The 12641-nt window shown below is 36.6% G+C and overlaps 1 protein-coding gene across 1 annotated transcript in view; it reads left to right on the top strand.

The window, feature by feature from the left end:
* Nucleotides 1–11494, top strand: part of LOC145788431 (voltage-dependent calcium channel subunit alpha-2/delta-4-like) — a 64658-nt gene extending 53164 nt beyond the window's left edge. The window contains exons 20-26 of the mRNA XM_082600198.1: nt 3001–3089; nt 6653–6730; nt 8321–8482; nt 8809–8867; nt 9172–9264; nt 9598–9687; nt 10273–11494. Of these exons, the coding sequence (XP_082456324.1) occupies nt 3001–3089; nt 6653–6730; nt 8321–8482; nt 8809–8867; nt 9172–9264; nt 9598–9687; nt 10273–10453 (752 nt within the window). The 3' untranslated portion in view covers nt 10454–11494. The remainder of the gene's footprint in view (nt 1–3000; nt 3090–6652; nt 6731–8320; nt 8483–8808; nt 8868–9171; nt 9265–9597; nt 9688–10272) is intronic.
* The last annotated feature ends 1147 nt before the right edge of the window (nt 11495–12641 follow it).

The raw sequence follows: 12641 nt of genomic DNA, 5'->3' as shown, positions 1-12641 counted from the left end.
TCTAATTTAAATGTCCAAACACGTTGCTAGCATCATTATTAACTTACAGCTTTTATAATGGGAATATCCCCAGATAGCGATTTTTGTTTTGCATGCAACTTTAAATCCGCCTGCCTTGGTCCCATTTACGCCATGGTGTCACAAAAGAGCGGCGAATGGGCAAATTGTACTATCAACGCATGCTAATCTCTCCTCTGCGAACCTCAGCAGGGTTGCCAATGTTTGAAAACAAAAAGTGGTTTCGAATATAAAATTGAAGAGTGAGGAGGTTCTGCTATTAACGTTTTTAATTTTTACGCATAATTTGCTGTTCCTCAATGATTTCTGATTTCATCAGAATTGTAAGGCATGCAGTACATGCCTTGCATGCATAGAGAATACGCCACTGAGAAAGGGAATACTGCAGCTTGCCAAAAAGGGAAAGAGGTCTCGGAAATTGTTCCATGCGGACCTGAAGAATTTCCGAGAGCTCCTTCCCATTTTGGTAAGCAGCAGTATCTTCTTCCTAATTAGAGGATCAAACTTCATGAGTAAATTCAAGCATGCGATAGTGCGTTGCCATTATAACGTAGAAACAATACAACCTTGATATGCGTTCTTGTGGTGCAAACTAAGCTGGACTATCACAAGTATGTGATAATCTGCTTTTATTCAAAAGTTTTTTCAATCAGACACGACATACATGCTGACCACTACAATCATCAAAAACCCACACACACACTGATAGATATTTAAATTTCAATTCACACCATACAAAACATCAAGCTAATCCTTTGTATGACTACATTGACGCACATGTCGCAGAGGCACAGGAACGTTCACGACAGAACAAAACATTACATAATATTTTGACCTCAATGGATCTTCAAAAAGTATGCTTGCCAATGACAACCTAAAAATTTAGCGCTTCCATGCAATCCACCCAGCATAAGTCTTTTGTTTTTTTATCTTATGTTAAGGGAATTTTTGTAAAGGGAGTTTTGGGGAAAAAATCGGAGAATCTTAAATGCAATTGGTGTAAAAGTTGCTTTGAAACTTTTCTTGAAACAAAGCGAAATCTCAGGTTTAGTGTAGGTATGCTGGCTACCAAGTATCTTGTGATGATCGGAGTTTAATTTACATGTTGGCCAAGCAAAACGAGATCATAAATCTTGCATGAATGAACTAAAACTAAAACACAAAAGAGATTTCAAATATCAACGTCTGGAACAATCTGCTTCTTGCATGCATGCCATAACTTCACATCATAAAATAACACGGAGCAATTCTAAAAATTGAAAGTGATCGTCAAAAACGAATGTTTTCTGAAAAGTGGTTTATCAATCAAAAGCCCCATGTAATGAATCGTGATGATGGCATCTCTTTTCTTACTGTCTACGCAGTATAAAAAACTATTGTAAAAGTTTTTATTGTAAAAGTTATTGTCTGATGTAATGCTGATTCAAAACTGTGCAGTGGTGTATATACAATTTGATTCTTCATGACTCATGCGGTTCACTCTTTCCCTGCTCTGTTGTTATTTAAGTTTCTTGTTGACTGATGACATTTAAACTCTTTTTTCCACTTTCAAAATTTGTGCATGATAATTTTTGTTTGGAGGTTGAGTTTCATTTTGCATGTGCATGTTTGGTTGGGTCACAGCAGTATGGTCCTGTGTATTTGCCATGCTAGACCCTAAGACCGGTAGTCACTACCTGATCTAGCCCCGGAAAGAAGTCAGTAGTGTTTGATTGACGAAACGTCGGAATGAAAGCAGATTATCACCTTATACAACTTATTGCAGTTCTGCTTAGTTTGCACCAGAAGAACTTATATCATGTTATTTAACTAAATGCCCGGTGAAGAGCCTCATTCAATTTTCAATGTAGCCTTGGTTACAAACAGTATAATTATAGTATAATCCAACTAAAACTAAACAAAAATGCACTGCCTGTATACATAAAACCTCCACTGTAGAAACCAATCAGCTGCTTTTCACCATTTGTAATCGCAGATGAAATGAAATAAATTTGTAAGACTTGCAAACTCTGTAGGGGAAGGGCTGGTCACTGGTCAATTGATACACTTTTCACATTTGTTCGCTGTGCGCAAACAGTAAACATGATAACAGCTTGAAATTTTGAGGTCTAGTGGGATATTATTTCATCTATTCATGATTAATCTTTCAGATTCGCATTTTCTACAGTTTACTCATAGCGGCAACTTAACAGGTGAACTCAAGTCAAGTGTATCAACTTTCCTGCCACCGCAGGTCACTTGATACACCATGGAGAGCAGTTGATACATAACTAACTGCATACTGTACTAAAAATAGCTTTTAAAATATACTGTTGCAAGCATCTTTATAATATGGCTTGCACAGAAACAAAGCATCATATAGCAATGAAGGAATAATTATACACTGGGTTATAGGACTGATGCATTGAGGATCAATAGATTATTGAATACTTATTGAATAAGCATCATAATAAAACATATCCCTTAAAATTTGTATTTGGTTACCTTTATCAATACATAGCGCAAGTCAGCTTATACACGGGTATCAACTGACCGTTACCAAAAAAAAAAATGTCCATTTTTAAAGTTTACTCATGCAGGTAAACAAGTAAAAAATATCTTACCTTAAAACCTCTATTTTGATTACGTTAAAACACTATCCCATTTTATCTGAAAAGTTTTCTGGATTTTGAAAGACGACATTGAAAAATAAGTAAAAAATTTACTCATTGACTAAACCTTGTTTTTTAAATTACACCATAGTCTTTCAGGGAAATTCATTTAATCATGTTTTCGCTGTGGCTTTTTAACCTGAATTACCGCTAGCTGACAAGTTTTATTTTGTCCGGAAAGAGGGGTGTATCAACTGATCTTCTATATCAACTCACCCGCCTTTCCCCTCAAGAAAAATGTCGATATGAAAGCAAACAATCAACTGAATTTCTAAAAAAATAAACTCAACGTTGACTTTGATTATTTTAACATGACCTCTTCTTATTATAGTTTTAGGAGTGTTCATGCATCATGATGATTTCAAGAAAACTTACACTGAAGAGGTGAAATCATCATTAAACATCCACTGCAACCAACAGGTAAAAATGTGACTCATTTGATGTTGGCGTCTTTCAGTGATGCTCAGCTAAGTCTTCTAGCCAGTGCTTTTTCTGCAAAGGCCATCGCTTCCCAGCTTGTGCAGGACGAGGTCTACAAGACAAAGGACTGCAAGGCATCCTGCCTTGTCGCCAAGGAAGTATCTGCCCTGGGTGACTGGAAACACCACAAGAAGAAACAATCTCTGGAGATTTCACTCCAAAGGAGTTCACCACCGCCTTCCGCCTAGTGAAACCGCACAAATCTCCAGGAGCAGATAAAATCTGTCCTGAGCTTGTGATCCATGCTAGCCTTGTCCTCAAGTCCTTGTAGATTCTTTTGTTCCTGCTTGCACCACCTCACAATCCTAAAATTTGAAGAAGAGCTTTAGTATTTGCGATCCTCAAGCCTCACAAGCCACCAGAGGGCCCAAGGAATTAGTCAACCCAATCATCGACCCACTCCTGCCAAAACAGCAAGCTGGGTTGCGGCGAGAAATCCATGGTAGATCAGGTCACACTCTAGACTCAAGACATCGAGGATTGCTTTGATATGGTCTATAATCTATATGATCATGGAACTTGTCAGGTATCGAAGCTTTACCCTCAACACCAGCAACTCACGTCAAAGCAGACTGAGACGCCTGAAAAATGGTGTCCCACAGGGGTCGGTCCTGGCTCCACTTCTTTTTAAAATCTACACCCACAACCTGCTAACCACGGTCTTCGCAAAGTACGCATATGCAAACGACCTGGAAATTCTCTACTCCTCAAAGTCGTAGGAAAACCTAAAAGGTGCAACCCACCTGGTTTGGTGCCGAAGTGCCCACCGCCACAACATCAATAATGCCATAAACAACGCCCTGGGCACAGTGACCGGATGCCTGCATCTCATACCATTGGACAATCTCCCCATTATTGCTGGCCTACAATCTGCTGAGCTTCGTCACGAAAAAGCCACTCTGTCTCTCAGTCGACAGGCATTAGAGCCTAACCATCTTCTTCATTCCAAGGTTTCTGCTCCTTCAAACGAGCACCCCGTCGACTAACATCAAGACACCCATTCGTCCCAGCCGCTCCACTTCTGATCAACGAAGCTGATGGACAAAACATCTCTGCTGCTAATCGGACAAACCATAAATGAAATTCTGAAGGAAAGTCGTCCCACCAGATTCCATTCGCTCATCTCCGACGCAGACACACTCCTCATCGGCCTGACACTTCAAAGCCAAGCGTGGGTGTGCCTCAACCGTCTTCGTACGAGCGTCGGACTTTTCTGCTCAACCATGCACCAATGGAGAATGGCCTCTTCTTCTTCCTGTGAATGTGGTGCCGAGAAACAGACCGCAAACGACATCATCAATGACTGTACCATCTTAAAGTTACCTAACTAAACTCCTCCCAGTTCGCATTTGATCACTTACGTCACAACATAACTGTCCAATCAGAAAAAAAAACGAGAAATTAAGCCAATTCAATCCGAAAAATGAAGAACTAAAACGATAGATATCAAAAGTCAACTTTTCTTTCACTGCACTACAGAGATCTATAAGATAGAAACAGTTGGCCTATGTTTGCAGTTAGTATTTTAGTAGAGTCTTGTTAGTTTGTTTTTTAAAATCATCAAAAAGAATATTAAAGTCATAGGGATTGTCAATTTTTTTGTTTTTAAAGGTTTGGTAGAGAGTTTGATTTGTTGAAACATAGAGAAATAAAACAGAGTAACCTTAGCGGGTTTAACATACTTATGATACACAAAAAATACAACATAATTAAATTAAACTCAAATGTTTTCGACTCAAACGAATCAAACGTAACAATCCATCTCTCAACCGGCAATTATTCGTCTGTGGCTCATCGTTCCTTTTGTGTGTGTTCTAATTGTTTGTCCAATGCCTGTAGTTTACACCCCATATGATCTATTTCTCACCGCATAATTTACTTGTAATCATTCTCGTATCATTTGTTCAGTTTGTGCTTTTCAGTCCAGAGTATCGTTACAGTTGTAGTGCAAAGCCAAATTTATCTTACGATTTTTCATTTATGTATATTGCAGATTTAATTCCTGATGAGAACACACGTGCGTGTCGAAAACGTTTGAGTTTATTTTAATTAACTTCTGCCATATTTTTTGTTTTTACTTGTTGAACCTATATAAGCCAGTATGTATCCTTTGCGGGTGTTTCTCTTGTTTCATGGGAAATTTTGACAGATGTTTGAAAGTGTGTAGTTTTTTTTTTGTTGACTTTCTCTTTTGCTTATTGAGAGACTCTGAGTCTCTAGCTACAAAAAGGATAATTGGGTTTCATCCCTTTTTATATTAAAAATTTGAACATATCAACAAATAAAAAGAGAAAAATCAGCAACGTTTCAGGCATGTATAGCTTCACATGTAGTGAAATAACATTGACTTTACATCCATATTTAATTTGATGATCAGAAAATGCTACAAGGGGCATTAAATAAGCTAAGACAGAGGCTAGTTGTTATGATGCCTGGATTACCCATTTTCTAATCTTAAAGAAAACAGTGATGAAAATTGTTATTTTTGCTACTTGAGCTACATGTCTTGAAAATTTAATTTTTCATTATTGCTAAAATAAAGAGAGTTGTCGAAGTATCAAGTTTTTCTCACCAACGCAAAAAATGTTTTGATTAAATGACGTCAATGAAAAAAACTTATGAGTACAATCAGCTGTCGCTTCGACTCCACAAACCAACCATAATTTAGTTCTCTATTTTTTTAACAAATTTAAAACCAACCAACCCATCCTTCAAGTGTAAAAGATGTGCAGGAGAAGCCCGACCCATAGATGGTAGAACTATCACTGACATCCAAATAGTTGATGGAAAGTTAGAAGTGGTAGACGCTTTCTGTTATTTAGGTGACGTGCTCACTGCTCAGTGCAGGGGGAGGTACCGTCCTCAGCTCCACTACCAGAGTGAAGACAGCCTGGGCTAAATTTAAACAACTACTGCCCATACTTACCAACAAAGATAGCCCCCTTTCCAGTAAAGGCAGGGTCTACAACAGCTGTGTCAGGAGTGTGATGTTGTTTTCGAGTGAATGCTGGGATGTTGACAAAAGAGGTACTGAGAAGAATCAAACGAAATGACAACGCAATGATACGGTGAATCTGCAACATTAGACCACAAGAGAACCAGTAAACCAGCTCGGAAACACTACTCGCCAGGCTGGGCTTGCGAAAGATTGAAGATGACCTCCGATTCAACCGTCTCCGCTGGTTTGGACATGTTGAAAGGAGCAGCGGATGTATAAATCAATGCCGAGATGTGTCAGTTGCTAGTACAAAGAAGCCTGGACGTCCCAGAAAGACATGGAGTGATACCATAAATGATGACAGGAAGCGGTGGTAGATGACCAACACCAGCCCTCTAGATCGTGATGAATGGAGACTGAGGATGTGCCTTGCCAGACCCGTCCTACCCTGATTCTAGGAAATGAGACGTAAAACAGGAAGAAGAAGAAGCCATTTACTCTTATTAGTCTATTTGCTTGATTTTTAATTTGTCCTTTTGCAATATTAGTTCATTTTGATTTTCAGATTGCTGGCACCAAGCTGCATAATTGCTACATCATTGATGAAAGTGGGGTTGTCTTTATATCAGAAAACACAAGTCAAGTAAATATAAATTTTCTTCAATTTTTCTCGTGGTTGTTCCGTTGATTGATAAAATTTGTTTTTAGATCAAAGATTTTCAACCTTAGATTAGTTGAATGCCTTCAGAGACTCTCTTGAATTTTTATGTTTCTTGTTCGATCTGTTCATTAGTTTTTATATGACCAACTTTTCAACTTGACTCGATTAAGAATGCAGCAGTCGCAAAGACATTTTGAAATGTCAGAGTTGCATAAAGTTAATTCTTTGTCATCTTGAAGGACTTCTAAGCCACAATAATTTTGAAGTAGAAGTTCGCAGATGCGGTAATCTTCGTAGAGGAGTCTACGATTACAAGATGATTGAGTTTGAGAACCATTTCCTCAGGTCATGTTGACTGATGTTTTGAATCATGAAAAACGTTATGAAATAACATCTGCTTTGTTGAACTGCTTGGATTTTGAAAATGACTTCGATAAAACGAGCAGCCATCGAATAAAAGCGCATAAAAAACAAAAAAACTATAAATGGTCAAAACTATTAATCAACCTAAAACAATTGAAGAGAATTATATAGTAGTTCAAACAAAAGTTTAAAATGCATTGCCTATAAGAAGAATCTATATAACAATGGTTATAAAGCAATAAAGAGATTAAGAGCTACTTGGACTTCATACCGAAGTAAGCATCAAACGTATCCCCCAAAACACATACCGAGCATAAAAAATAAAATACATCTACCATATGCTTCTTTTTCTTTGTCTATGTGCAGTAACCTGAATGCAATTAATATTTAAAGAGGGATATATTGAAAAAAATATCCATTTTCTATTGTGCAAAAGACGAACCTGATTTATTATGAATTTTTAATTAACGAGAAAATGTTTTATAAAAAGAAGGAAAACCCAAAGTAAACGAAAATAATAAGTAAACGAAACTATTAGTCAATAAAATGGAAGTGTGTGATGAAATCATAACACAATGAATTAAAAGCAAAAACGTTAATGAAAGGTGATGATCAAGATGTAGACTTGTCAGTATAGAAATGCCAGATGCTTGTGATTTGTTAAAAAATAAATCGTAGTTTTAGGAAAACACAATGGATTTGCATTATGATATTATAAGTAATGGAATATTGGTTTTACGTATGATTTATGTTTGCACAAGCAGTTTAAAATTTAATCAATTAATATAAAGTCGGAGAAGGTGTTCACTGTCCAGGTCCAGCCGGTTTACGTCTTTTAAAAATTTTTTTAAGATGAACAAAGATTTGTTTTTAGTTATATCTTAAAACATGATCCAAGTTTTGTGTACTTTTAAATTTTAAATAACCGACGTGTATTTTGATTTTTAAATATGCTTTTGAAAGTTTTGATCGAAACTGAAGCGGTGAGTTTGGGTGGCCAAACCTAACAAGGGCAAGCACTCATATTTTCTGCTAAAGTTTTAGAGTGCAATGAATGAGAACAAGAAACAATATTTTGAAAGAAGACTGCAAAGAAAAAAATTGTTGTTCATTGTTTTGTATCAAACCGGAATCGTCTTTTTTACAGACTGCGACTGCACAAACTTGGTTTATATGATGATGATTCAAACATTTAACACTGTTTTTCAGCTGGGTCAACCACTTGGATCTATAAACGGTGACGTCATGCGTCAGCTCATATCCGAAGGTGTTTTCATACGTAAAGAAATGATTGACACATCAGCCATGTGTAAGCTTTCCAGCAGCAACGATTCTTTCGATTTCCAATCTTCCAAAGGCAAAAATGTCATTGTGAGTAGTGATGTGGGTTTCTATGTAGGCCTAGCGGTGTATCTATCGCAGAAATTCATTGCTGTTTACAATCTGACAGTGTCAGCGCAGCCGCATCAAGAGGCACAGACCCTGAATCCATTCCTTTGATGAGTACCAAGCCACCAGCCCGTTTATGAGATGTATGAAAACATTTTGTTAACGAAATGCAAAAGAAAAATTAACTGTTCTCAAAATTATGACTTTTTTAATCTTTACAAGTACATTGCTTCCTCGATTATATTATTCGTACTTTTCAGAAGAAAGTCGACGAAGTTATGTCACCTTTTATTACTTAAAACTTTCAGTTTCAGCCACTTCTCTCTCTCATGGCTTACTGTCGCTGGTGGATTATGGATTTGCCAAGGTAGGCTACGCACTTTCACCTTTTAATGAAATTCATTGTTAACCGGATGGTTGGCAAATATGGTATTTTAAACATAACTAAACAAACCTTTTCAAAGGACTGAGTTTTATCATAATCATTTGAAAACTTTCTGATTGATAATTTGGGCATAAATTTGTTTATTGACTTTGGTCAAGTAAATTTGTTTGCACTGTAAAAGTGAGCAGGGTTTAACATATAAGTTTAAAGGTAAAAGTTCAACATTTAAGTTTAGTTGTCCTGGGCAAAACTGTTTATCAACACTGATCCGAATATTTTGTTTCAGAATTCTCATTAAGTTTTCAATCTCAAACTTGTGGGCGCATTTCTTTCCCATTGAACCGGTATTTTCTTCTCGATTAAATTCGAAAGCATTCAGGTAAAATAAGACAGGAACAACCACCAAGAAAACAAATAAATAGTTGAACCAGTTGAGATTATTGTAAGCTATTGTTCCTATAACAACGTTTTTCACGTTGACTTCTAGTAACGAGTATGCTCGCAACATAGTGACTTTGACGCCTATTGAAGCCATAATGCCCCAAAGAAGCCTACTGTGTTTCCATTTTTAGGACTTGACAGGCTGCTTTTACTTTAAACCTGATTGGTCATTGCTTGACTTCATTTGAGAGACTTTTCATTTTTTTAAAGAAGTTTTGCAAACTAAACAAATGCCTAACAAACCCTAACTGACTTTTTTCAAACACAACAGACCGTGCAAAAAGAGATATGAAGCGGTGGTCGTTAATCGATCCATGATTCCGTTTGCAGGCATTTTGAGATGCAGCATCACTTGTCAGTGGTAAGTAGGCTAACTGTTGAGGCAAGTACACTGCTTTTCCACCTTTTGACAAGAGTTGACAGGAAGGTCCTGAGGGTACTTTGGGATCCGTCCCGGGATAATTTTAGGGGCCCAGAACCTTTTCAAGGGGCTCTGAAACACCAAGAAACCACAGCGTATTGTTTTGGTAAAGTGTGTTTTTCTTTTAAATGTCTTGATTTGGGGCCCAAAGGTTGGTACCGATCCTTAAATATCCTCTCAACGGGTCTGATGACTGCATTGAGAAGGATCGACAAAGGATAGTAACCCAACTAAGATGTATAAATCACAAGTAAAAATACAAAATACCAGCAACCTCTCAAGAGCATGTAGCTCCAAATAAAAATGAAAATTATACGTTATTTAAATTAAACCTCTCTACCAGGATAGTACACAAAACAACCTATGATACTTACACAGATACTTATAAATGTTAAAGCCTCTCACTCAACACAAACACAAAAACATTGGATCATCTACAAATGTCTGGTTGAGATACCGATGCATGTCTGATTCGCGTTTCGTACTAGGATATTTGAATAACGTTTTCATGCCTTTTTTCGTCAGGGAGTTTGGCATCTACGGAATCACCAAAAGTAATCTCTTCCTAGTTGTGGTACCAACATTTTCGCCCTCACTGCATGACATAGAGGGTTTTACGGAGTGCACTTGCTATAAAAATACGTCATCCTTCCGATTAACACATGGTGACGTCATACAAGATATCCTTTTTATGTTATTAAACTAAGTTTGCTTCGAGCAATTTATTTATTTTGTTTGAGAATTATTAAAATAAAGTTCAACCAGCCTCATGTTTAAAAAGAATATATATTTCGCTACATAATGAGCATCTTCAGTTCTTATTCAAATAGAATTCTATTTGAATAAGAACTGAAGATGCTCATTATGTAGCGAAATATATATTCTTTTTAAACATGAGGCTGGTTGAACTTTATTTTAATAATTCTCAAACAAAATTTTCGATGTGATCAAGTCAACCGCTTCTTGCTGACGGCGTGCCAGGGTTAGGTCTCGGTGTCTCAGAAGACATTCACTTTATCAATTTATTTATTGTACTTAAAAATACAAAAACAATTTTCTCCAATATTTTATCGAAATTATGATCTTGTGCACAGCAGTATTGTCTGATGGGTGCCAGTATAGTATGTGACCCATACTTCTAGTATACTCATGATGCAGTCCAAGCCATATTTCGGGTGTGGCCCATTTTAGCGATAGACACAATAAACGAGCAGGCATACCTGCACATGGTGAACCAACTGTATACAGTCATGGCGTTTGTTTTATTACGTTAGTTAAATTTATTAACTGATCCTTTACAAAACAGAAAAGTAATTCCAGAACTTTGCATAATGTTGATTTACAATAAATTTTCGACTTGAAGTCCGTGCAGTGGAAAAATATTGTCATGACGTGGCCTACACCTAAATGTTGGGCATCTCTTTTTTATTCAGCAAAAATAGGACAGTTTTCACTTCCAATTTATTTCCGTTTATCTTCCGCATTTGCTGCATAGACCAATAGGTAGGCTATCATTTGCTTCATCAACAAATTGGGGTGTCGCAGAAATGCTACAGCATCTTCGTAATCTCAAATAACAGTGTAAAACTATTTGGTCTGGTTCCTGCAAAAAACTAAATCTGAAGTACCTCTGACAAATAGTCTTCTTGCAGTTAAAATTTTACGAAAAAAATCAACTTTTTAGAAGGTGGCTTTGACATTATAATCAACCTTTTTAGCTGCTGGATTAAAATAGATTTTACCTACATATACATTGGGACATGTAGGCTAACTACTCTGTATTTCTCGTAGATCACAATCTATGCTTTAAAGATAGGCTACCCGTAGATTACATTCTATTTAAACGGCTACGACATTCATTTTCAGGAGTAGACCACACACTATAGGCGACTGGCACCATCTGATGTTAAACCATTCGGCTTAAACCTATAGTTTTGACACCACTGCTGATGACTGACCTGTATTCGGTCACTATGAGAATGCTTTTCCATGCGACGTCGGATTAGGTTTCAGCGGACAACTTTATGATTTCAACTAATTTATACATTAACTATAAAATATTGCACTTGAGTTAATTAAAGCTTTAAAAAATGTATGACGAACGATTCTTGACACACGTAACATAGTAATGAGGAAAAGTGCAAAAACTTACGGAAAATTAAGAAAAGAAAGAAACCAGCAGAGAGCTGCGAAAATTTTCGTCACGTGAGTTCATTACTTTATTGAGAATTTATTGTTTTATATCACTTTAATCATTAACGTGTCTGGAAAAAAAAAGATAGTAGCCTACCAGCTACAGTAAGCGATATATCAGCTGGTCTATAAACTGGAAAAGGTAGCAAAACCTTGCATGGTTTAAAACTTGCCTGAATATAGTTGATCATGTAATAGCTTATACCGTATATTTCTGTATTTAATACAACCAGAGCAAAAAAACAGTAAAAATTAAACAACTGCTTTCTATCGTATCTGTTTGTGTACAGTAGAGGTCTTGCCAGTAAAAATAGCTTTGAAGCAAAGGGTGTCCGACAAATTGTTCGTAAGCATTTGTTCGTAAAGCAATTGTTCGTAAGCAATTGTTCGTAAAACAATTGTTCGTAAAATTAGTTCTTCGTAAAACAATTCTTCCTAAAGCATTTTTTCGTGCATGCAGTTAAAGTTTGATGTATACGAAGAAATGCTTTAGGAAGAATTGTTTTACGAATTTCATTTTACGAAAAACAGTTTACGAACAAGTGTTTTACGAACAATTGCTTACGAACAATTGCTTTACGAACAATTGCTTACGAACAATTTGCCTATAACCGAAGCAAAGTATTTTAAAAGACTAAAGTTAATTGTTGCTTAAGTGAATGTAGTAATGTGGTTTCACACGCTATCACTATTCCAAACTA

This window comes from Aplidium turbinatum, chromosome 2 (genome assembly GCF_918807975.1).
Source record: "Aplidium turbinatum chromosome 2, kaAplTurb1.1, whole genome shotgun sequence".
NCBI lineage: Eukaryota > Metazoa > Chordata > Ascidiacea > Aplousobranchia > Polyclinidae > Aplidium > Aplidium turbinatum.
Note: the sequence above shows the minus strand (reverse complement) of the source record. Positions and strands in the feature narration are given on the sequence as shown.